We start from the raw sequence: 26,435 nt of genomic DNA on the forward strand, positions 1-26,435 counted from the left end.
ACTTAATATTCTCTTTGGAGTTTTTATATTCTGATATGTGATACTTTAGATTCTTGCAGAGTTTCTCTATTATTTCATGCATGATGTAGAGAGCTCCATCACTTTCTAAAACTTTTTATTTACCGCCTCGGGCTGGCAGGTGGTTTTCAGCCTCATGATTGTTTTTTGAAGTGTTTCGCTGCAGCACAATGAGATTGAACTCGCTTTTTTTTTTCATCTCGTACCATATGTAGGTGTGGTGCAGTACACGGACTCCTCCTCTTCTCGCCGGTGAGACTCTTGATCCAGGAAGGAGTTTGGTGACTCAGAGCGCTTAGCAACGCTGACGCCACCGTGGTTACGCGATGCCTCATCCCCAGACAAGGCTCCTGTCTCATCTCTATGGCAACAGCAGAGGCAGATTTACCAGCAAACAATTGTACATCAAAGTCAAAGCTCCTCTTTTCTGTCAACAGATTTACTTTCTTATCATTTTATTTTCTCTATGAGCGGACAAACTAAGATACAGTACCTGGGTGTGTATGGCTCAGAAGGTGGAGGTGGGATGTAAAGGTCCTGCAGGGCGGAGCTCTTGGTGGGTGTGCCTGAGGGTGTGCCCGAACCACTGCCTGGGCTTCTGGTCGGCTGCAGAAAGAAAATCGGACAAATTTTGTCTTTAACTTTTATTTTACACCTTTTCTGACATCTTTAAAATGAAAATCAAGCAGCTTTTTTTCTGCAACTTATAGGGCGACATTGTGTCACGCTGCCGTTCTGTTAAAAGGTACAATTACAGAAATGAGGGGAACAGTTGTCTTGCCGACAAGGGAGGTAACAACATTATCGTAACGACTGTGGCAACGTCTGTATAAAAAGGGACAGCCAGCAGGACTTTTGATGGTGTGTGTGTGTGTGCACGACTCGCTGTGGGATATTTAAAAAGCAGCTGGCAGCAGTTAGCAGCTAACTCAAAGAGGAATAACAGCTGCTGAAAATGTCTGTGAATTGAGAAAACAATTCGATTTCAGGAGTTCCTAACTCTCTGAGCAGAGGACAAGATCAGCTGCTACATAACAGAGATGGTGAATGATTGCTTTTGCTATGTTCTGCAGTTGTTATTGTTTGGAAAAGGCTGCTGGTGTGTATGTAAATTGTCACACAACAAGCAGATGCTGTCGTGTTAAAAGTCATAACTGTCCCGCCTCCTTTGCTTCCACAAAACAGCATGTTGTCTAAAATCTGCTGTTGTTTGGTTCTGTTTAAAAATGCAAATGAAACATAAAGAACAGACTTCATTATGTAAAAAGGGCAACTGTAGTTTCTTAGCAGTTTCTATCCCCAGTAACAGAGATAGCGGATGGAGGGGAGGAGGGTTTGTTGCTGACAGAGCTTACGTGGTTAAAGTGTCGGGACGATGACTGTAAATAAAGATGGATAACATGACAGCTCCCCAAAGAGATGCCAAAATGTCTCAATTGCACTGTTAGCTGGCTGGCTGCAGAATAGGTCATAAACCCCGCCCACTCCATGTATGTAGATAGATGGCCAAACTAAAAATTTAAAGTACATGCTGATGTTTTCTGCCATTTAAGGTAGTTATAATTACCTAGATGTTTGTTCAAGTGCTCCTTTTTCTGATAAGATTGCTTTTAATTAGTTATTCTATGCTGTAAAAAGTGAATTTAACGTCATGATCGACAGCTGTATGTGCCAATCAGTGTGCTCTTAAGATTGCTACTGTGTGGCAATCTACTGTGCAGACTCTGTCTCCAAAATAAAGCACCAGCATTAGACGGCGATGGCTATATCCGGGTTTCTTGGGCTTTATTTTTGTACAGTGGGAGGAAGTGGAGACGTGTTGAGGGTGGGCACTCGGCTTCCAGAACGCCGAAATCACCGTTATAAGTGGTAACTGCCGTGTGTGTGCAGTGTGAACTGGCGCCAATTAGCTAACCAGAGGGATAAAAATACAAGACACACACGCTCTCCCATGCATGCACGCCGAATGTCTACAAACAACAACAAATAGAGAAGCTCGTATTACAAAACACAAACAGCGAATGTGACTTTATTCTCTATTCAGGACGCCAAGTAACTTTTTACTATACTTAGTAAAAAGTTTCTGCTATATTAAAGTTCTGTATGTCATGTGCAGAACCACAAAGAGGCATGACTAAATCGGCTGCACAAAACAAAACAGATGGAGGGCAGAGAAAAACAGTTCTCCTCATGATTGTGTGGATAATCAGTGTTAATTAGGGAGATAAATTTCATAATTGAGGGCGCACTGGGAATGTGGGTGGAGGGTGCCATCAATTTTCCCTTCCCATTCATCCCAGTGTGTTTCGGCTGGCAAACAAAACCATGCTGAGCCACAGTATCGTGACCTAATTACACGCTTTGGCTGCAGTCGTACAGGGAGTGGGAATGCTGTGGGGAGTTATGTGGGCCAGCGCGGTGCCTTAATAAAGTCTATAAACGGTAGAGCCGGTCCCACCTGCAGAGCGAGGGGTTTCCAGCGCATGTTCTTCAGCAGAGCAGGGGCGGAGCTGAGCGTGCTCTGCGGACGCTTCTTCAGGGTCAGGGACACGACGCCTTTATCGGCCCTCAGCGAGCCGACCAGGTTGCGTAACTGCCAGCCCACCTGTGGATGGGAGAGGGTCGAAGTGATCATCATCATCGGGTTAATGAACGACAAAATCATATTTATCTTCTGCCTGTCGTTTGAATTCTGTCCACGTCGTGATTGGGCCTCGCTTGTTGAGCCTTCTGTGCAAGTGGGTGTGGAGGTGGTAAGTCTATCTATAGAGCTTTCATGTGATGTAACCTGCCCTCAATTTGAAAACAAATGCATCTTATCATACATCTACTTTTTTAGCAAATCTTCTCACAAAACCAAGCCAACACTCTTTGTTTGTAGGACCAAAACTGTACACAAAAATAAAAACCATAAAGGCCACCAGAATTTATCTTTTCTTGTCGTTCATGGCTCTTCCTCCCTTTAGTCACTTGTGCTTTTTGGAGAGAGATACTTTCTAATTAAAGCAAATCTTAACTGCGTTTACTGGATTAACCTGAGATCTGATCATAATGCCAGACGAGGTGCAGAGAGGGTTGGAGGATCTGATTACACTAATTGCGATGCATGCTGCGTGCATCTGCATCCTGTAAGGGCACAATCTGCAGTGTAGATGTAAACAAACGGGTCGCCCGGCCACAAAATTCGAGACACATAATTGCAACCGGCTTAATTTCCTGATTTAACTGACAGGTCTTATAGTTAACAGCCAGATAACACCTGGTAAAAACAAGACTTCAAGGGCTCTGATGCGTAATACATAGGCACACAAGATCGAAAAAACTAAATCCTATTGTATAAATTTGATCTTCGTATGAATCTTTTCTGATTATTGATGATTGATGATTGCGTAACAAAAACAATGATCTGAAAGATGCTAAAACACCCAGTGGAACTGATGGGAACTGCACGGTCTGTGACTGCGTTTAAAGGATCATGAATAACCGTTTTTTTTGGAGTATCCCCATGTATGTGTTTGAGCATGTAAACACAAAATTCTGTTTATGAGAAAGCCAAATATGGTAGCTGGACTACTCCAAAAGAAACTAGGATGTATACAGGGAATATAAATAACACACTTTCTCTGTGCTCATGTAAACACCATATTCCAAATACGATCAGAACTTGCGTGTCATTTTGTGTCTATATGTGGTCTAAAGTGTCTTCAACTCAAATATATCAGTTATAGTCAGAATTTTATTTCCATAAACCCAAAAATTAAACAACGTAGACATTTCCCTCACAATTTAGTGTTATTAAGGGACACAAGTAATATGTTTTAAACTTTTTGTGAATACTATCCAATTATTCAGTGTATTTTGCCTTTAGTTTACACTTATTTTGAAAACCACATGTATCATGAATACATCCTTCTGCTAACTTTGCCAAGTCTGTCACTAGCTCTCCCTGTCAGCTCTATCTGGGCCGTTCGAAAGCTTTTACAATGCGTTTCAGTGTTTGGGTGCACTTGAGTTGTAGCGTCCGGCTGATTCGACCGCGAGTTGCCAGTGAGTGCCGGCTTGACCGCAGTTATTCTTAGAAAATGTCCTGCAGGCGACTCATCGGCTCCCTGCAGGCAACCATGTGCTTGTGGACACAACGTTGGGTACCCCTGATATACACAGGGTTAAAAAAATAAATAAATAAAAATAAATATATATATATATATATATATATATATTTAAAACATGCATTTAACCCTATGCAGTCAAGATATTTTGATTAACTCTTTAAGTTCAATTTCTATTCTTATATAACAGCAATAAATAAACACAAAAAAGGTATATTTAGAACATATGGGAACACACACATACACAATAAGAAACCCACCACAGTCTGGTGATTAACTTGTATGACTTCATCTCCCGCATGGATCTTCTTACAGCGGTCAGCTGGAGACTACAGAGACAGAACAGAAACAGGCGACTATGAATTGATCCGTGTTTATTGATCGCTGCATACCGGCCGACAGACTGCACTTCAACACGCTGTAATGTAACTGAGGGAAAGCTTAGCAGAGTCATCCCTATAGAATCTGATATGCCGTTATGGATCTAAATGTTGTCAGTTATGTAGAGTAAGAATCGCTTTTCTATACACATCAACCCCCCCGAGTGTGCAGGGAAATCCACTTCATTGGTGTTTTTGGGAATTCATTTGTTTATGTCACAGATGAAGCGAACTGCTTGGATGTGTTTCAGTATGTGAAAGTGTGAAAATGGGACTGTAAGCCTCTCACCCCTTCAGTAGTTCCTGTGATCACGTGGAGGCCGTCGTAGGTGGACTTAATGTACATTCCCTGATAGACAGAAGGAAGAATGAAGCTTTATCAAATATTATAAGCTTCACCAAGCTTCACTCAAACATTTCTTGTAACCTTTTTTGAGAAGCCAAGAAATAGTTTTTAGTGGCAGCATGATTAATGTACCTACAACCTGAAAATGAGATAAGCGAAATGACATGGGAATTAAATGTATCTGACACATTAATTTAACAGCTGCAGCCATCTGTGCCTGGAAATACTTCAGCCACATTTAAATCCCTTGAAAAAATATACATTTTTTACATGTGCTTCAAAAGGCTTTATATTGTTTTGAACACGTTTTTTTTTATTTATTTTTATTTTGTTTTACTCTTCCTTATGTGTAGCTCATTTGTGCCATATAATATACCTTTTAAACTTTTTAAATTTTTTTAAATCATCTACTTCATTTTTGTAAAGCACTTTGTAACTGTGTTATAAAAAAGATCTTGTAAATAAAGTTATTATATTATATTTATTATTATTATTATTATTATTATTATTATTATTATTATTATGTTATTATTATTATTATTATTATTATTAACCTATTATTATCATTACCACCACCACCAGATGATTACATTAAAATATTAGACAAAATTTAACTGGAAGATTCTTAAAGGGACAGCTCACCCCAAAATCAAAACCACACCTGAATCTCTGACACTACTGATGGTAATTAAGTTGCCTTATGGGCAATGTAGGCGTCAAGACAATGAATAGAGAATAAACCATCTCTGTTTTTGCTGCATGAGTTTTTATACTTTTTTCAAATACTTTTTTTCCACTCATTTTAAATTAATGGTATATTCTTTTAATTTTACATATTTTTCTCTTAGTATATTTGGTTGTTCTTAGTGTTGATGTGCATCTCACAGTGCCGTCTACTCCCATCATATTGGAGAGAAGACAGATATCTCTCCATTCAATGTCTCCAACACTCAACAACTAACACCAAAACAATCTAGATTGATGGTAAGAGGAAAACTGGGGACTGTTCCTTTAAATTAAGGTGAGGTCACGTCTAATCTTTGGCTAAATGTATGCAGAAGCTGCACATTGAGAACAGCCAACTTTTCTGAATAAGCATTAATTTGCTGCAGCTGATGTCATTTTAATTAGCAACAGTTGGCCAAAAAAAGCTGCTACCTACATATTTTCTATTGCTCTTCGCTGATTAAAAAAAAGTGAGACAGAAGATTTGTTATGAGATTTTTTAGCAGCAGAGCTTAACAAATCCTTTTTTTCCAGTTATTTTGCCAATCAGAAACCGGATCCAAATTGGAATCAGCTAATCTCTATGTGACACTGTTATAAGTCTCTCAATGTGTTGGAAATTTTAACTTGTAAAAGCAGGTTATGCAATAACACCATTAAAAGACACTAAATTACATCCAAAAACATAAAATGTGTTTCTTGTTTTTATTTAAAACTATTCATTACAAATCCAGAACTTTTGCTGGTTCTTTTTGTTTGGTTTTTTGGTTTTACTTTAATAAGAGGAAATGCTGTCTAAACCTTTTGTTCGTATAGTATTTAAACACTTGTAGATATTAAATTCTGCACAACTGCATTATATTTGGATGTTGAATCAAACTGATTTTTAGTTGTACTGCAGAGCCAAGGACACCAGGTTGACCTCCATATTACTGTTGGAAATGGAAGAGTAATCTTATAATCATGATAGTCTTATATTCTGACTATTGCAGTACATATACATTGTACATATACAAAGGTTTTGGTATTGTATTATTTCTAAGAAAAACAATCTCTTTAATTATAGGCTCCTTATCATACAATAAACTATGCAGGGATCCTTCAACTTGAAATAAGTTATATTTCAGACTTTTTTAATGCCACTCATAACGAAATTATTCAGGAGCAATTTTATAATAACATAAAACTGACAAAAAAAAACATGGGATGAAATTAGGTACTTGGGGTTAGGAACAATTTTGCCCACATATTTATTGTAACATAAAAGTGACTTTTTTGTCTTGTAGTGGAGATGAGGGTAGAACAGAATTGGTGTTTGTTGGTGAGTTTTCTTGGCAGTTTGTGTTTTTCACTCTGCATACGTTGGACCCAATATCCTGATCTGCATCACACTAATCGGAAAGGCGTTCAGTAAATTGTCATTTTTTCAAATGTAGATGTTAACAATTATCTTGGAATTTTATAATGGAACGTGAGACAATTTAAAATTATTTAAATCCTCTCTCTTAGCATTTTAAAGACTTTTGGAAGATTGATCTAAGTCATTTAACACTAATAAAAGACTTATTTTAATATGAATCAATTCATGCCTTTTATGACTTTTTAGGGATTTGCAGGAACCCTGCTGGGGTTGTAATGATACATCGATCTGGATCAATGTATTGATTCAATAATTAACAATCCAATGCAAAGTAAAAACATAGATACATATTGCCGACTTTAAGATACAGCTTATATTTAAAATTAAATTTAAAAAAATAAAATTAGTATCTGTCTAAGTACACCTGCATCTTAAACATTCAAACAGTGCTAGATGGGCAGCAGCAGGCAGACAATGGGAAGCAGCAAAGAGAAAAATCATCAGGATATTAATTGATATTGTCTGATATTGATCACAGGGCCCTAAACAGAATCTGGTCGAAATTGTATTGTGGCAGACTTCTGTGATAAATATATATTATATTATAGTAGGGGTGAATAACACCCCTACTTTAAACTCAAAAAATCTCACTCACACACACACACACACACACACACACACACACACACACACACACACAGAGTCATTACCAGGCCTTCAGAGGGTTTAATGTTGGTGAGGTGAACCAGCTCGAGGTGGGCTGACTGAGAGACCAGTGGATCCGATGACACACACACAATGTGCTCACACACCTCCGACAGCGTCTTGCACTAACAGAGAAGAAGAAAGAAGGTTCAGCAGTGGTGCTTTATTAAGAAAACTGAGATGAAAACAAAAGAAAAACATAACGTGTAGCCACATAAACCTGCAGCTTTTGTTTCTTTATTAGAGGTTTTCTTCTTTGGATTTACTGAGAATATAAACACACTCTCCCTCCTAATCTAAATACAATAGCTCAGAATTAGAGGCTGCCATTATTAACACTGCTACGGTTTTATTACCGGTGCCTCTTAAAGGGTCAGTTCACCTAAATTACAAACAAAGAACAATTTTTCTCACTTTCCTTGAGTAGTGTTTAGCTGTGCAGTTTGTTTAGGTTTTCTATATTGAGGTGAAGTTAAATTGTTGGTGCCCACAGCATCAAAAGATCAGACAAACAGAAAGAGGACTTCACACAACATGGTGCCGACAGTTTTAGGGACCATTTCCCCACTAGAGAGCAGTTAGGATAAAAACAGCTGACAGCGTATTTCTGGATAATCCACAGCAACTGCTCCCAAACTTTTTCAAGAAGCATTTTCAAACAGCAGTGAACTCAACACTTTAACGTGACATTTTGCTGATTATTTTTTACCTAGCATGAATCTGGACAGCATCAGAGCTCTCTTGTCGTTCCCGGAGGAATCTCAGTCAGAGGCAGCAGACGTTTCACAGCAGACATTTCGACTTGTCGTAGCAGAAACAGAACAGGTGGAACTAATAACATTAACGATGGCGCCGTTCCAGCAATTACTGCAATTCAATGCAGCCATTAGTGATTGTATTAGTAACACCAGTGTTTGACAAGTCAAAATGACTACTGTGAAAATGGTCGATTAAACTTTAGCTGCCCCCAGTTCAGAAATCATTGATCCACAGTAACGTTCTGAGAATGGTACAATGCAACCAATGCAATGTTTTAGTAACATTTTCAGTGGCAAGTTTTCTTTATGTTCCAAGAATGTTCTAAAAATTAGGGTAACATTCTCTATAAACATAAAAAAAATGTTTAAAATGTTTTCTTTTTTTTTTTATTAATAGCATATCTCATTATATTAAATTTAATTTTTTTAAAAAATCGTCTGTAATCTCAGTCCTCACTAACATGTTGTAAATATTGCTTTGAAAATATTTTCCCTTTGTTCTCATGTAACATTGTAGGAACGCTTCATGAAAGAACATTATTTAACCTCTCAACTTCACCAACATCAATGTCTTCAAAATGTTGCAGTTATAATGTTATGTCTTACTCAGCATTTAACCTAACAGGAACATTATTTGAAATGATAAACATCCTTAAAACGCACATGAGATCATAATGTTTTCTACAAAACATGAATGCAACCAACGTTACACAGCACACTAATGAAAAATGAATACATTTTTGTCAACTTTCTTGATAAATAACAGTTAATTCTTTTGTGCACCATCCTTGCAGATCACCTTACCAGCTGAAGTTGGCAATGAGACTCCAGAAAGTTATTGTGTCTGGTTATTATTGGTGTGTTTTTAAAAATTGGACAAAGCCAGACAGTTGTTTTTGTCCTGCCTGCTGTCTTCATGCTAACTCAACATCTTAGCTGTTACTTCATATTTGACAGAATGACATCAATGTTTTCATCTAACTCTGCAAGAAAGCGACACCACATATTTCCCCAAAATGTCAAACTATTCTTTCAGAATACTACAAGATGTATCTCTGAGATTTACTCAAATACTACCTCCAGCTGGAGCCTGGGTTTCTGTGTTTGTGGAGTACTATGTGAGTGAGGGAATATGATTTTAAAAAAAAGAACAGGACACTTTGCATCAACACGGAGCAAGTAAGTGACAGCTGGCTGAGGAAGAAGGACTCACCACATGAAGGATTTTGTTCTCCGTCTCAAACACCGTACAGTCCTGGGGGAAAAGCAGAATTTAATGTAGCGCGAGCAGAACATCCTGTCTTGCAAATACTCAAAAAAAACACACACCCTCTAACTGCTCTGACTGGGCCTCATATTCCTGAACCCTACACCTGCACACTCCATACCCTCACAGAAAAAAAAAAACAAAAAAAACACATGCCCACGCAAACAGACACATTTATCTTTTATTTACACACATATCACTCAAACAAAAGACAGACTGCTGTAAGGACGTAAATAGCAAGGAATCGAGTCTTGCTTAAGGATGCAGCGAGTCTGAGACTGCTGCATCACACCCACACACACACACACACACCGTTCTTAGGGGGATATGACAACCATGGCAGAATAAGAGCTATCAGCCTTCAAAAAACACACATGCACACACACACACACAAACAATTACACACACCTGCTGTACAATGGTGGTGAGCTCCAGGCAGAGCTGAATGACATTATTTCGGGTTACTGAGTAGTCTGCCACTGCAGCAAAGGGAGACCTGGGAGGAACAGATAACACAGCAGTATGTCTTATAATGTTTCTGCTGCATTAGATAATGTACAGAGGAGACGGACAGGAGCATTGTTACAGAGACAGATAGTGTGCGCACATACGCGCACGAACACACACGCACGCACACACACACACACACACACACACACACACACACAGGCATACACATTTATAGGAAGGAGTTTTACAACTCATTCATGGGCGAAACTGTGACACGTGCTTTCTAAATCAGGTAAGTTGCGTTTTTAATTTAACTACAACATTAAGTAAAGTGAAAGAAAGCAAAATTATGTTAATATCATTAGACTTTATTTTCTTTGTTTTTTGCTATGACAAGTTATAATAAACTAAATTGTGTGTTGTGTGTTTGTTACCAACTTAAGTTAATGAGATGTATCTCAGGTGACATAAATAATATGACACACTACGTTACATTGTTAAAATAATCTATCATTTTTTTGAGGGCTTATATGGGACACAAACACTGCTCTCTGGATGACAGTTCTGCGTTTGTTTGACCCATCCAACTCCCCTTCCAGTCCTACACTCACTAGCCCCTTTTGTCCGTCATATTTACTACGGCCACCAGAGGCCGCCACCCAACAAAAAAGCAATTGCTGGCTGTGACTGCTGCTTGTACAAACAACTTTTTTCGATCTAAATGTATATGTTAATAAAGATAATGAAAACGCTCATTTTCATGGTTACAAAAATCATTTGTCAGGGTCTTATCAAATGGAAGATAGCGCTCTTTCCGAAAGTGTTTTGGTTTTGTTTCCATCCTCATATAATAGTTATGAATGAATTGAAGTGAATCTTATCCTTTCTCTCTTCAAAACCAGGCTCCACTGACAAAAAAAAAAAAATTAAAGCAATTTTATGCCACTAAACACACAAGATGCTGGTGTACTGCTGCCTCCATCAGTTTATTTGTTTTGGTTTTTGTGTGACTTTGGTGTTTTAAAGGGTTAACTCTGACTACCAAGTCACACAATGAAACAAACTAACTAACAACCAAGGCAGTATACCAGCAGCTCCTGTGTTCAGCAAGGTAAAATGATTTAGATAAGTTTAACTTTTACATCAGTTCCCCATGGGACCCAGCTGTCTCTTTGGAAAGTACTGAGCACATGACTGAATAAATGAGACTTGGATTCTTCTGCAAGAGTTGTGTGAGAGTTTTTGAACAGATATTTTTATACTTTTTCTGTTGATAAACATGGACCCCAATTACTTCAATTCGATAACAATTCTCTCAAAGTTTTCTTCCTGAATTCAGCATAACACAGGGTGAGTAACTGATGTTCAAATGGTCATTTGGGGAGTGAAGGATACCTTTAAAGTGGAGATTCAACTCATGTAATGTTCTTCCACAGAGAAAAAGGGGACACTGCTCCAGTAGTTGGATAAATTAAGCTGCCAGAGAGAAACAGGTAAATAGGCCACTCTGTTCAGAGAGCACCAATTTACACACCTCATACTGACTACTTGTCATTTCATTCAGGTTTAGGAAACAAACAAACAGCAAAAAGCCCAGTTTATGGTGCTGACTGAAACAAACAGTGTGAAAGAGTTGTTAGACCATTGTGGATTTTTAATGCTACTTTGCCATTGGCATCATCAATTCCCAAAGCCCTGCACATGTTTGTATGAATAGCAGAAATTCCACTGAAGTGGGAAAAAAGGGTATTCATAAAAACAAGTCTTTTTTTCATGAGAGAAGAGGGTCTTTAAAGCCTTTTCTGTGCCAACGCAATGTTTATAAATGAGGCCCTGGGCGTATCGTAACATAATAGACTGTTCAAGTGTGAACAAGGTGTTAACAATAAGCAACATGCTGCAGCTAACGTGCTGTTTATGACTGCATACATACTGTGATTAAATGTTTCTTGGCAATAAACACTGAGAGTTGTAGTTGACTATTCTTGTATCTTTGACTTTTTAATCAAGAAAGACAACGCCAGTCTGGAAAAGACAACTACAGTCTGCTACAGACAGCTCCAGTATTTGAAAGACACCTGCAGTCTGCCACAAGCAACAACATGGATAAATCCCAGGAAAAGGGGTAATGTGTTGACCTCCCTCAGGTTTTCTCCATCTGCAGCCAGACCTTGATCATGCTCATGAGCAGATCCACCAGATGAAAAAGGAGAATCAAGACCAGGTAGATTACACGAGAGAATTCTTGAAGTCAAAAGAGATCTCATGAAGGAGAGGGACAATTTTTCTCAGAAGTTCACTAAGCTCTCAAACCAGCTGTGGAGCAAAATGGGTGAACTCCTGGTTCTCATGGCTGAGAAACAACAGAGCTGGGAGACATTGTTGAAAAAGATGGAGGGAGAGAAAGAACAACTGGAGGAGCTCTGTCTGGACATGAGGAGAAAAAAAGGTTTCTAGTTTCAAAGAGGCAGACAGAGCTGGAGAAAATAAAATGCAAAATGCATCAGAAGAAAGAAAAGGAAAAGAGCAAGAATGTTTTTTTGGAGCTGGATGTGAAATAACAAGAGGTGTGACAGTGACAGGAAGTTGGACGAGGCCGCAGGTTGTTCAACTCAGCTTGAACCACAGTAGCTCTTCCTCCCCCTTCATCCCTCAACCCTCCCCTTCCTCCTTCGTCCTCCTCACCCCCTCTCTTTATCCACCCTTCCTCCTTTCTCCCCTCCTCCCAACACCTCCCCTCCCATCCCCTTACATTCAGGGCAGCACAGTGGCTCAGTGGTCAGCACTGCAGCCTCACAGACACACCTCCTCCTGTCTCTGTGCGGAGTTTGTATGTCCTCCATGCGTCTGCAGGGATTTCTACTGGTGCTTAGGTTTCCTCCCACAATCAAAAGACATATACTTTAGGCCAACTGGAAGCTCTAAACTGAAATAAAATGTAAATAAAATTCAAGCAATCAAATAAGACTTGAATATGTCTGCCTCTCTGAATAAATAGTATAAATACATTTTTTATGACATTTTGGTGGCTTTAAAGGAGAAATACTGGTTTCTGTCATTAATATTGCCTATTGTAAAGGTCTCATTGATAACATTTTTATGTAAACAACTTTTTTTGAACTCATACATCCACACAGCTTTCAGAAAAAAATAATTCTATGAAATAATCAAGATTTTGATGAGTGCAGAACTTTCTGCCATTTGTAACAAGGCTTGTGACCCAATGGTTTAACAGTGTTGATATCACAGAAAATATATCAGTTTAGTCAGCAATCAAGACTCTTAGTTGTTGACAGTTAGTGTCAAATCAAGAACATGTATTTAAAGTTGTGAAAGTAAAAGTCCTTAATGCAAAGAAATACTTTGTGTTTATTTTACCATTATATATAATATAATTAAATTGTTTAAATCAGGATTTACGGTGGAGCTGATTTTAAACTATTTTTTATAGCTGATTATTTTTTCTCATAAACTGACTGGTTATTTGTTTTGCAAAAAATATTAAAAATCGTGAGAAATGCACACATCACAATTATCCAAAGTGAGAACTTGCTTGCTTCGAAGTTGTTATTTTCAATTATTGGAATAATTAAACGAGAAAGCATCAAATCTTAACATTTGAACCATGCAATGTTTTTGCATGGAAACTAACTTCTTGCCTATTAATATAGTTGTAAATTTACTTTCTGTCAATTAAGTAATTGACAAACTGTTTCAGGTGTACTTGTTTGAACAGAATCAACGGCTGGGTAGTTTAATCTGTAAAAAAAAAACCATCACAATTTATAACATTTTATACATTTTTTTGTCTGCAAAACTCTTAAAAAGTCTAATATTTTCTTTTGAAATAGTAAAGTAGGAGTGACATGGTAAGAAAACACATCAGTTAAGTAAAAGTACTTAATCAGTTGAGTAAATGTAAGTAAGTTAAATCCCCTAAGTAACATGAAAAGAAAAGCAGAAGTACCTCAAATTTGTACTTAAATGCAATACTTGAGTCAATGCATCTCTAGCCAGAACAACAGTAGCACACACACACACACACACACACACACACACACACACACACACATAAAGATACACTCCATTACTTTGCGTCATTGTTCTAAAGACCCAGATTAAAATTCGGCCACAGCCTCTAGTGTATGCTGTTTCTGTGGTGTGTGTGTGTGATTTGGGTCATCAGTATTGAGGCTGTGTGCTATATATAAGCAGGACCTAAGGCTACACAGACTGTTTGCTAACCGTCAGGATCAAACGCTCCACCAACCCTCAGAAAACGCTCAGATGACGCCATGACGTCAGCTGTGTCCAATTGAGTGAGGTGCAAGGCAAGTAAGGTACTTTAACCCTTTAACACCTGGATCAGCATCAGTTTTCTTGTGCTACGTTCAGATGCCTTTCACAAGCACCTAAACCTCTGAAACCTGAAAAAGTCGGTTTGATTTATTTTAAAAGCATGAGGGGAAAAAAGCATTGAGCAATGGCGAACGGCCCAAGAGCGTTTTTTTTTTTTTATCTTTTCCAGACTACATACTATTATATTATTATTCCATTTCTACTAATATATGCCCCTAAATCCTACACTTGCTGCCTCTTTATGCTTTATATTTCATGCTGTTTTTTTATGTTGTCTGAAAATGAACTTGTAACTCCAGCTGTTAAATAAATTCAGTGCAATGACAAATTAAAAAAATCTTGTAAATTTTGAGTTGTAACGTAGTAGAAAAATTAAGTAAAATAGAAACACTTAGGTAAAGTAGAAGTGTCTTAAAATTGTGCTTAAATAAAGCACTCAAGTAAATGCACTTTAGATTTCATCTCATTATTAATAATGGGCAGTAGTGATTCTCTCAATACCCTTTACCCCTATGCCCCATATTCTGATCTGAATTTAAAGTCTGCTCATTTACTACTTTGGTTAGAAAAAAAAGAACCACTACATTTTCACGCTATCAGCAAAATACATCACAGAAAAACTTGAGTAGTCTCTGTAGCCATGTTATTAATTCATAGGTAGGCACATTCAAATGTGCATATAAAGAGGAAGTGAGAGTTTAAAGAAACAAGAAACACTGCACATTTCAGTCATCGTGGAATGATAACATCACTCTTCTCCCCCAAAGCCTCCTGCACAAAGTGTCGATTTGATGTCACCGCAGAGAAAAAGGGAAAAGTAGATATATGTGAATGCATCAGAGGCGGGGAAAAAGGGCGATCTGTGCTGTTCTCATGCTGTTATGAAAAGGTTGCGAAATGTCCTCTCAAGTCATTAGAGAGAAAAACTGGAATGTGCTGTACATTTGCCGCCTGAACGCTGAACTGATGTTGCACTTTTCTCGCATCCCTGAGAGGTCTAATAACCAGCAATCAGAGGGAAGATGAAAGTTCACTTTTAACACGCTTCATGCTAATTTGCTGGTGGTGTTAACCTTCGAGGAGGGAGTCATCTTGTGGGTATTAATACAAGACAGACTGTAGAACAAACATGCTTTGAATCCTAACCTTTTATCCACATCTTTAGGGTGTATTAGTAAATTCAACACATCATCCAGCTCAAATTCAGCCTGCTTTACTCGCTCATTTGCTATTTCTAGGCACTAGAAATCAATTTAAGGAGATGAGATTTCACCGAAACAAAAGCTCTGGTGGCGTCATAAGCGTGTTAAATGTACTTGCGTGCCCTCACATGGCTGGAAAATGCCCTTTTCTTTCAGTTTTGCATGTGTAATATGCAGGATAAAACCATTAAAAGGAGTATTTGACAATGTCCTAACACATAGATGTAGATGCCTCACAAATGAAGAACAGAGCATGAAGCGCCGGCCCTGCTGAGTCTATCACTTTCTCAATGTCGCTTTGCCATTTACAGTTGCATCATCGTGAGTGGGCGAACGTGCGTGCGCTTGCATAAGTGTGTGTCAGTACGTGTCTGTAAATGTGTGTGTTTTGTACAAAGTGTGTAGTTGTTTCTACGGGTCTGAGTGCGGACTTGGCTTTTGTGTGTGTCTAGATGGCCTAAGGACAGATGTGGGTGCCCGGCATTTCAAGAAGCCGACGTCAAAGACCTTTAGTTCTGTATCTGACGTGCGCATCGTGTGCAGGAGATCGTGTCAAGTCATGAATAAATGAAGTGACAGAGAGGAGAAGAGAATGGAGGAAGAGATGGAGAAACGGGGTGAGAAAAAAGGTCTGACATTATTTCTGTGGAGGAAAACATATTTCTCAAAAGATGTCAACAACCAGCAGCTGCAGAGAGAGTTTGTGTTCTGTAGACAGGAGCTTTAGTTGTACGAACAGAACAAAATAGAAAACTTCTGCAAGCGCTGGATCAAGACTTCAACAGAGGGCAGATTTATCGCTGTAGTTTCCATATTAAGGATCGTGCACATGAGGGCAGCAACCAAGAGGTAACCTCCGAGGGTGAAAAATGAAGCAATACCTACAGCTGATGACTGGAATGACATTATTTATGACATCTTTAAGATGGAAAGGATTACTTTTGCAATTAAATGAACACAAAAACATTGAATTCAGCTCATTTAAAAGAAGCTATACTCTGTATCTGCCATCACAGATTAATGAACCACTACAACGGAAAATACCTGTGTGGGTGTGAACGGCCTTTTTCATGGAAGACGTTTTGACACGATACAGTTGAAGAAGCACAGGTGTAAATGACTCATGATCACTGAAATCCAGTGCCGCTGTTAAAGCTCTTATCAATGAAAAGTTTTTATCCTCCTGATGCAACAAAAGTAAAATCTGCATGAAAACTCATCACGTCTTGGAAGTAGTGAAACGAAGAGAGAATCTCCGAGACATCGACAGAGAGTCTGTAAACAGATTACCTGTCCAGCCAGGCTAGCAGGCTCTTGGCGGCGGTGATGAGGTCGACCACAGAGGTCAGCAGATCGTTGGGCAGCCGCCGCGAACTCCTGCTCTCTGATTGGCTGCTGCGGCGGCGGCCAGAAATGAAGTTCTGCAGGTTTTTGGCCGAGGCGCCGAGTTTATGAGCCAGAGTCCTGACGCTCTCCGTCTCCAGACCTGAGTTCTACACACACACAAGCACACACCAAAACACACCCACAGAGACATAAACAAAGATTAGCTCAACCTCCAGACACTGACCCACCATGAATACTAATTAGGAACTTATTTGTCAACATGTTTACCAGTTTTTTCTTCAGGAGTCTGGTGCATACTAATGGGTTACATTGAGTATTTGGTAGAGAGAGAGAGAGGGTCATAATACCAACTGCTGTTATTTAAAAAAAACACCTTAACTCTGTCATTTATTCATCTCGAATTTTCTTGACTTTGTTCAATTATTGAACAATTTACAAATAAAACATGACAGAGATTCAATGATAAAGAAAGAAGACAATGCAACAAACTCTTCAAGAAAGCACCATATTTACATGTCACAAACAAACAAATTTAACTTGTTTGAACTTTTAGACGTAAAAAGAGAGCATGAAGGTGCACAACATTATGAGGTTTTGCATAAAGTTTGAAGGCTCTGCAAGTTGTCAGTCAGCATGTCAGGCAAACCCCACGTTTGATGAATGGTTGTGATTGACCAGTCTGGTGCAAAGCTGGAAATCTGTCTGAACAGGACGTGGACTAGATGCCAGAGTAAAGAACGATCAATGACGTTTGTTTGTGAGTGTTTCTACACTGTGGCATTGCTACTTTTACTTAAGCATAAGATCTGCTTCTTCCTCTACTGGTACTTATTTCAGTTTTATATCTCCCCATACTTCTATTTTGGTAAACACAACAATTTACATGTCTTACATAGTTTGAATAAGATTTAAAGTGCCATTTTGAAACTTTCTTCTAAGTTTGTGATTGCACCAACTCAAGATAGATGCAAGGATCCAATGCAGCACTGTGACAATTTACTTTGTGCAATCTATCACATTGTGCATTCAAGCAGGACACCAATACATTAACAGCTGCAGCAGTAAAGACGCTTAATGAGGATTCAGCGCTGCGTCGAAACTACAAAAACAAACACACACAAACTCACCAGAGCGCAGAGCAAGTCTACCGCCTCCAGAATGAGCTCCTGGTGTCCGATGCGAGAAACTCCCAGCTCCTCCAGCTCGGCGTGGCTAATCCTCAGCAGCCTCTCCCCGCACACACCTCCGCGCTCAAACACACACACATATTGCTGCAAGCAGTCGTCCAGACCTGGAGCAAACACACATAATACAAGGGTTACTCACAATAAATAGACTCAGATTTGTTGCAAAATGAGATCACGACCGCAGTAAATAAAGGGACTGAGAAAAAAATGAGATATTTGTTGCTGATGAAAATGTTTCTTCAATCATACTCCTTTGTAGTTTATACAGAGTAAATTTCAAAAATCCTGGCCTGCAACCAAATTTTCAATATTTTGCCGTTTTGCTTTATTATCTGGATTCTTTATGATAAATCTACTCTGCAAAAACATTCAACAAGTCATTTCCTCTTTAATTTAACCCCCAAAACTTTTAAAAAAGTAACATATTTCAACCTGACGGTTCACCTTTTTCAAGAATCTTTTAAGGAAAATGTGTTTAAGAAAAATTCAAGCTGCTGTTTTTGAATCAAGAAAAGACAAGTTTTTTTTAAATTGGAACAGCTGAGATAATCTCTAGTAAGTAGACAATAGTAAGTAAGTAAGTACAATAGTAAGATTTTTGTGATGTGTCAAGAAAATAAGACTTAAAACATGTTTTTGGCCGAACTGTGGGAGCAGAAACAAGCTGTGCACACTGACATATCATCACCTTTGAGCCTATATGACTAAATTGTTTAGCCAACAGTTGATTAATAACACATCCATCAGACAGAGCAATGTTAACATCATTTTAATTTTTTTCTTTAACTAGTTAAATGACCACAGTAAACAGTTTAATGTCCGTTCTACTCTTATTCTATTTCTACGGCTGAGATGAACTGCAGTCAAGTGATAATTATCTGTGGGCTCATCACCACAAGAAACCCTTTTTACATTAGACATAGTCGTTTGAGTCATCGCTAATTAAAAACTGATTGATTGGTGCAGCTTTAGGGACTCAATTACAGACAAAAATGACTTAAGGAACCAATTTTGCTGGAAACCGTGACGAAGCAGGAAAGAGCATAATTTGACAAGAACGGAAGGTCAAATAAGTTCAATCGAAGCTTATTTTTTAAGTGTTTAGTTTTTAGTAAGTATTTCTTTTGGACTGGTCTCCTGAAACAAAATTATGCTGTTATATTGTGGAAACACTGTTGGTTGAAGGTGTTTATAACTATTTTACTGCCTGTAAACGTATCTGTTGTTATGGCAATTATGAGAATACACAAGGTAGATACACACAGGAGGGGAATCTCATCCCAACGACATCGTCACTCTTCATGACCCGTCTACAGCTGAGACACTCTTCAAAACTCCCTGATCGATAATCGGACACATCGCTACTTTTAATTTATAGGATTGGGGCTGCGCTCCAGCAGATTTCACTGCCACAATTCTCACCTCGGTTTCCCTCTTCAAAGTCAACCTATGGGGAGAATTTATTTTACTGCGAGACACAATTTCACTGCTGCTTATTCCAGTTTGTCTCAGATAATACAACAGCAGCTGCGTCATGTTTTTGAGACATTTCAGCTTGCTTGCAGTTTTGTAGATTTCAGCCGAACACTGTTTCAAAGCCACAGTCGGATTCGGTAAAAGTAGAGACACCTGAGCACAACAAGAGGCATTGGAGGTCTTCTTTTGTTTTGTTTTCCCTTTTTTTTTTACATAAGGCAAGAAACATTTTGTTCCCGTCCATTTACAAGCTAAATGTGTGACTTTGAGACCTGTTTCACCATGAAATGAGGGTAAACAGAAAGAGAAAAGAAACACAGACACTCTCTGTGTCCTTTTCCCACAGCGCTGAAGGGACTGATAAAGATGATCAACAGTATTTGGACTTGTATCACAGCCAGAAAGTCTTACTACCCATAATAGCTCTCAGTATTACCTTAGAGGTCTACGCCGGAGTGTTTGCAATTTATTTTTTTGACGTTTCAGGCCCAGAAACAAATTGGTTTCCATTCATTTCTCCACAGCATGAAAATCAACTTGTAGACTTAAAACTTGAGTCGTGTAATCCGTCGAAGGGAACGTCTAGTCTGCATTAAATGCTGTCAATCTTACACTGTCACTGCACCGTAATTAAAAAGTCTGCATTTCGCTACATTATAACAACAATGGCAAAAACAAGCTTGATGGATTACATAACTTAAACTTCAAGAGTCTACTAATTATTTTTTATCCTGAAGGGGCCTTTTCATGGAAGATACTTTCACTTTTCAAACAGGAAATAAAAAAGCACAGGCGTAAATAATGAAATTAATGGTGGCCGAATTCCATTTAGTTGTTTTGATTTCAGCTTCCTGCTACCTGGCTCATTGTCACTCTCACTTGAAACACTTGAATAGAGCCATCCTTCGTGTTATTAATAACACCTGCACTCTTCCTACCGTGAAGTTTTTCAAACTTGTTATTGCCTTTAAAAAATGAGCCATATTGGTGTTTTATTTGAGGAAAAAGGTAATCCCTGAACACTTACTCCATGCCGCACAAGTTTATTTAGGACAACATTTCAATGCTGGCCTCGAGCAGGATCAATAAGTTTGATGACATGTTTAGGCCCAATTTTAAGCTGTACAACTCCAAATTCCAGTTTTATCTGGCGTCATTTGCTGTGCAGAGTATAGGCAAACATGCGTTGCCCGATCATCTGCTCCTGACCAGCCATCGGGCATTCAAGTGACATCCTGACAGGTTAGAAATTTTGATCGACTGTCTTCAGATTTATGCACAGCAGAAGGAGAGCAGGATTGGAAATTAACTTTTAACACACAGCCATTCAAGAGATTACTATCGTTTTTTTTGGCTGGTGAGTGAAGCAAACGTACCTGGTGCAAACTTTCAACCCTGAAGCACAGCTACAAGTCAATAACCAAAGTCAGTCCTTTTTATCTCACTCAATCAATCATACAGTGAAGCGGCCAGAACAGTCCTGCAAGAGGTTTGTCTATTTTACACGTACATTGTGAGCACTCAGGTCGAGGCTTCATAATCAGAAAAAAACTGTGTGAATACATAAATTGTGAGCTTTGTCTTTACATTGCAGACAATTTAGTATTAGTCAGCAGTTTAAATGATGTTAGAAAAAGTCAAATTACTGGACTCTGAAAAATACGTACACACATAAGTCTGATTGAAATCGCGTTGGCAGTACTTCTGGATCTTCTCCCTATTTTCTCCTGCCTTTTATGTTTTCTTTCCCCTGACACACAGCCTAACATTCCACACAATCTTGCTCAATAACAAACTATTCAGGAGGGAAAATGAAGCTCTCTAAGTTTGTTCCTAAGACACATTTTACCATTAAGTTCTGTCTCAAACTATTGTTTTTTTTTTTTTGTGGACCCTGAATCCATTTGGGGCTCTCTGTTGTCTAAGAGATCAGCGCTGTCAAGGCGGCTTGCTACCAGTCAACGGTTCACCTCAGTTAAACTCAAATTTACTCTCCAAATACCGAAAAAGAAGCTCTGTACCTGTGACAAGAGTCAAGAGACCGGAACAAAGGAGGTAATGGATGGGCAATGAGGCAGCCACCCAGGTAAGACTTAACTCTCTGCTGGATTGTGTAACGTCTGTGTTGTGAGTGGGATGGTCTCTCCAGATCTGCAAGTGTGTGAGCGTGTAAGTGGGTGGGAGCGTGCATTATTAGAGTGTGTGTTCCTGCATGTGTGTGTGTGTGTGTGTGTGTGTGCGTGTGTGTGTGTGTGTGTGTGTGTTTGTCTGGCCTGACCGGGTTTGCTGAGTCAAAGGAAAGCAGATCAAGACAGAGCGGCTCAGCTGCAGCCCCTGGCTCCCAAAACAATGAATGTATCCAGCTTCTAACCTATTAACAAACAGCCAACTGGCAAACTCACACACTCCAAACACACACACACACACACACACACCTCTGAGGAATGAGCATTGATTTCCCCCGCTTCAAGTCCCCGCTTCATAATACACTCATCTATCATAACCGCACTAACAAAGATAGGAGAAAAAAATAACTGGATGGTAAGAAAAGGAGAGAGGAAAAAGAGGAAAAGAAAAAACCTCATAAGCCAGCTGCTAAATTGCATGCAAACTATTTCACACACACAAACACAGACGAATTCCATCTCTCATCAACGACGGGCAAACAGCATTTGTCGCTTTCTGCACCCCCCCCAACCCCATCGCTTCCTCGTCCTCCACAGCCACTACATCTGAAGTCTAAATGAAGCGCTCAGTTTCAAAATGCCATATATATCGAGTGAGGAAAAAAATAATCCAGAGCCTGAAATCCATCAAAATTTCAAAAAAAGCATACCATTTTATCATTTAAAACATAAATAAACAAAGCTTTGATGGTCTACTAGCAATCACTTTTGAATATAAGGCATCGTCTTCTGCCATTATCTCGATTTGGAAGGGAAATAGACAAATTGATTCCACTATCTGGACCCCCAAACACTTCAAGACGATGAGCGATATCTCGGCTCACAGCTCCCGCTGACAAGCATGAAAGGACTTGATAAGAATAAAGACATCAAGCTGCTCCAATGTGATTTGTGTGGTTTCCAGCTTTAATGTTAGGTGAAGGTCACTTGAGGTACTCTTTAAGTTCAGAGAAGGACAAAGTGAAATATTCAACGAGAGCTGGAAAGTTAGTTAATTACGATTTGACCCTTAGAAACCTGAAAAATTGAAGAAACTTAGAAATTACTCAAAAATTACCAAGATATTAGTAAAAAAAAAATGTAAAAAATTAACAAGTGAAAGAAAATTACCTGAAAAATAAAAAGTTAAACACACACACACACACACACACACACACACACTAACACAAGGAAGGTACCTAAAATTGCTTAAAATTGTTACCTTTTACCTAGCTTTATAAGAATATTTGGTTTTCTAAATTTACTAATTTCTTGTAATTTGTGGAACATTTATTGCCAAGTTGCACATAACCTTTTTCCATGTTTTTAAGAAATCACATTAATTTGCTTCAAAGGGTTCAAAGGTTTGAATACTTGTGAAAGGCGTCTGAAAGCAGCACAAGAAAAGAGATGTCAATCCAGGTTCCAAAGGGTTAAGATACTTGTATTTTATGCAATTTAAGACTTCTCCTCCACAACATTTCAGATTAAAATCTTGCGCTGTACGTTATCTTACAGTTTGACTCACTTGTTACTGATTTTTTTAACAAACAAAAGATATTCAAGGAGTCTGGCACGTCGCTCATTTCTGTGCGCTAAGTTTGAAGCTAGAGGCAGGAGGCAATTAGCGTAGCTTAGCTTAAAGACTGGAGGCAGGATGAAACATCAAGGCTTGCGCTGTCTAAAGTTCAGAAATCCAATCCGCCTGCTGCATTCTTAAAACTCACTTAAAGAGATCGTTTGGATCTTTTGAAATGGGGTTGTTTGAGGTACTCTGTGTTACATAAGGTCGGTTACCACTGCAGGAAGTTAGGGTACTTTTGCGGGGTCTCGCCCATCGGTGTGTGTCTCTACTGCAGGGACCGCCCCCATAGAGTTTTTATGGAGAGGAAACAAGTCCTTGCCTCTGGGTAGGTACTTTAGTGTGACCCCAAAAAACTGATGGGTGGGATGTCAAAAAAAAATATTTTTAATGCTGCATTCATGAATCAGAATAATGACTTTCCCACTGGGAAAATTCACATGAATGGCCTCTCATGTCAGAAAAACAACTCAGCAACTCGGAGATATTTTCATAACACAAGTTGTCGACTTAACGACATAAATTTATAAACATGGCGGGCAAAAGTCAATGTTTGGTCAATTTTTTTATTTCAAGTATGGAAACAGCTATTAACCTCTTTTTTAAATGCCCCTCGCATTAAAATGCAACCCTTCCTCTTTGTGGCTTCCATGCTGTTCGGACCTTCCAAAATCCCAAACCCCAATTTACAATAAAGTATTTCTGATTTCTGATTTGTGGATACAGATGAAACAGAGCAATACCACCAGAGGTCGTGGTTGCAGCGTAACGTAGTTCAAGCGAGATACCACCACAAGACACGACAAAGATATTTAAATAACAGAAAGTAAGGAAACAGGTGTATATAATGATAAATAGTCATTCATTGTGAAAATAGTTAAAGAGAGAATATAAATGAGCCTTAAGTATGTTTATATTAGTAATTTACAATGTCAGCTTAAAAATGGATGACATGTCAGTCTTTGGTTCACAATTAGTTTCTGCTGTCCCCAAAGTGACCAAGGAAAATCAGTTATTGCAGGTTTAATTAACCAGCAGTATAATACATTTTTTAAACTAGCTCCATCCTAATCAGCTACAATATTAAAATGCCACTTACATGTTAATGAATCTCTTTAAATAATAAATAACCCAATAACTTGTCACTCTAAAGGGCTTATTCTGAATGAGTACACTTCTCTGCTCATGCCTCCATACTTGTACAGAGTCCAGCTCTGCAGTTTTCTCACACTTTTTGTCAAACAGTGTATTTTTGCATTGTGGTATTGCTAATTTTTAACTCAAGTAAGCTGTCTAGGCACTTTTTTCCTCTCACAGCGTGTGTTAATGAGTGTTAATGGCGGCTGGTTCCTAATAAACGTGAAGCTGATTAAAACAATGTTGGCTCTCACAGGCAGAGTGTTACTATAGCTGAGAGAGGCAGAGAAGCAGAAGGGGAGATGTACGCTGTGTAGCGAAAGTTCACTGATAATCAGCATCGCTTATCACTGGCAGTGAGGGAGAGCGTGAATGCTCTGAATACTGATGAGTCAAATTGTGAGCGACATCAGCGGGCACACACACACACTCACCCACGCAAAACAGGACAGAAACTAAAACAGTGCTATACAGTTCACATATACGTGCAGCATACTGACTGCTGCACAAGGCTCATTCTTTTACCGCAGCTGTTCTTTTCTATTTTTTGCCAAATAAACCCCCACAGCCCCGTCAGATGAACTCAATACCCCTTCATTAACGCTGCCATTTATTTCAACCACTTATCCATTACTTTCACCAAAAGCTTTCAGCCTTTTATCTATTTCTTTTATCTTACTATTTCAGCCATTTGTCTTTAACTTCTCGACTTCTCTGCTTGGTTTTTACAGATTTTAACAGCATGGTCTCTAAAATACAATGCTTTAGCTTCTATATGAGACGCAACAGGCCTTCAACTAACTCCAACTATAAACTCATCTCCCTACAAACACTGAAACAATATGACATTAAAGCAAATACAATAGTGCAGACAGGCAGGCAGGAGCAATTAACTATATAAATACAAATAAATATAATAATGTTTAGAGCAACTGAGGTAGTATAAAGAGCGCTCAGGTCTGCTTAGGGGAGGAGGAGGAGGAGGATGGTGGATCCAACAAACACAGGAGTTTAACCAAAGAGACCAGTGTTTGTGTCCCTCGTGAAACTAAAAGTCAACATTCAGTTATTTGTGAGTATTCAGTCAGATGTTGATCAAGTGAATCATGAATCTTATGTCAACAATCTTTTCCTAACCCTAAACAAACTGGTTTGCTGATTAAACCTACCCGTGACGTGTGACTCCCCGTTTACCCCCTCTACGTCCATATAAAATGCAAAAGGCTTCTTCAGCATCGTTATAAAAATCCCAGCGAATTCTGCCTCAAGCATCAAAATATGATGTAGGAATGAGATCACATTGGATTGTCGGGGTGTTACCAGCACACTATATTGGGATCATTGTAGATTAAAAATATTTTTATATAAAATACGGACCCGGGGGAGGGGGGAACTATCCCATCCCCCATCATTTCTTGTAAATTTCCGAGAAAAAGTGTTTAAGTTTATGTACGCAGTGTGCATTCAGCAGCTTTATACATCCGAAAAACTAAAGATAACAAGTTAGTGTTCATCCACCACAACGTCCTCCTAGGTGGACTCTTCCTCTGACTTTTTTCTCATACATTTATGAGTTTGTAGTCTCAGAGAACATTTTTGAGTTTAAACTCTCTTTTTACCACTTCAGATTTTTTTTGTACATTAACATAAATCTTGATTTCTTTCTTTTTTTTCTTTCTTTGATTATTATACCTTCCTCCGTAGCTCCATATTTCGATTTTGACTTTACCTACGATGACCCTAATATGCCTTTTTATTCAAATCGTACTTGCTTTTTTTAAAGTAGTTGTTACCGGTGGCAACTGCAGAAATACCACCTGAGGAAAAAGACACCTCTGGTTATCACTCATCTACTGTATTT

The 26,435-nt window shown here is 38.7% G+C and overlaps 1 protein-coding gene across 2 annotated transcripts in view; it reads right to left on the reverse strand.

Moving 5' to 3' along the window:
- cnksr2a (connector enhancer of kinase suppressor of Ras 2a) overlaps window positions 1-26,435 on the reverse strand; it is a 61,035-nt gene that overhangs the window by 26,416 nt on the left and 8,184 nt on the right. For both annotated transcript variants that reach the window (XM_042510816.1, XM_042510815.1), the window contains exons 2-11: window positions 18,155-18,318; window positions 16,971-17,173; window positions 10,078-10,165; window positions 9,616-9,657; window positions 7,650-7,769; window positions 4,797-4,856; window positions 4,388-4,456; window positions 2,477-2,623; window positions 512-624; window positions 225-379 (exon numbers count right to left, since the gene is read on the reverse strand). In XM_042510816.1, coding sequence (XP_042366750.1) covers window positions 225-379; window positions 512-624; window positions 2,477-2,623; window positions 4,388-4,456; window positions 4,797-4,856; window positions 7,650-7,769; window positions 9,616-9,657; window positions 10,078-10,165; window positions 16,971-17,173; window positions 18,155-18,318 — 1,161 coding nt within the window. The remainder of the gene's footprint in view (window positions 1-224; window positions 380-511; window positions 625-2,476; window positions 2,624-4,387; window positions 4,457-4,796; window positions 4,857-7,649; window positions 7,770-9,615; window positions 9,658-10,077; window positions 10,166-16,970; window positions 17,174-18,154; window positions 18,319-26,435) is intronic.

The sequence above is a fragment of the Plectropomus leopardus genome, chromosome 21 (genome assembly GCF_008729295.1).
Source record: "Plectropomus leopardus isolate mb chromosome 21, YSFRI_Pleo_2.0, whole genome shotgun sequence".
Classification (NCBI taxonomy): Eukaryota; Metazoa; Chordata; class Actinopteri; order Perciformes; family Serranidae; genus Plectropomus; species Plectropomus leopardus.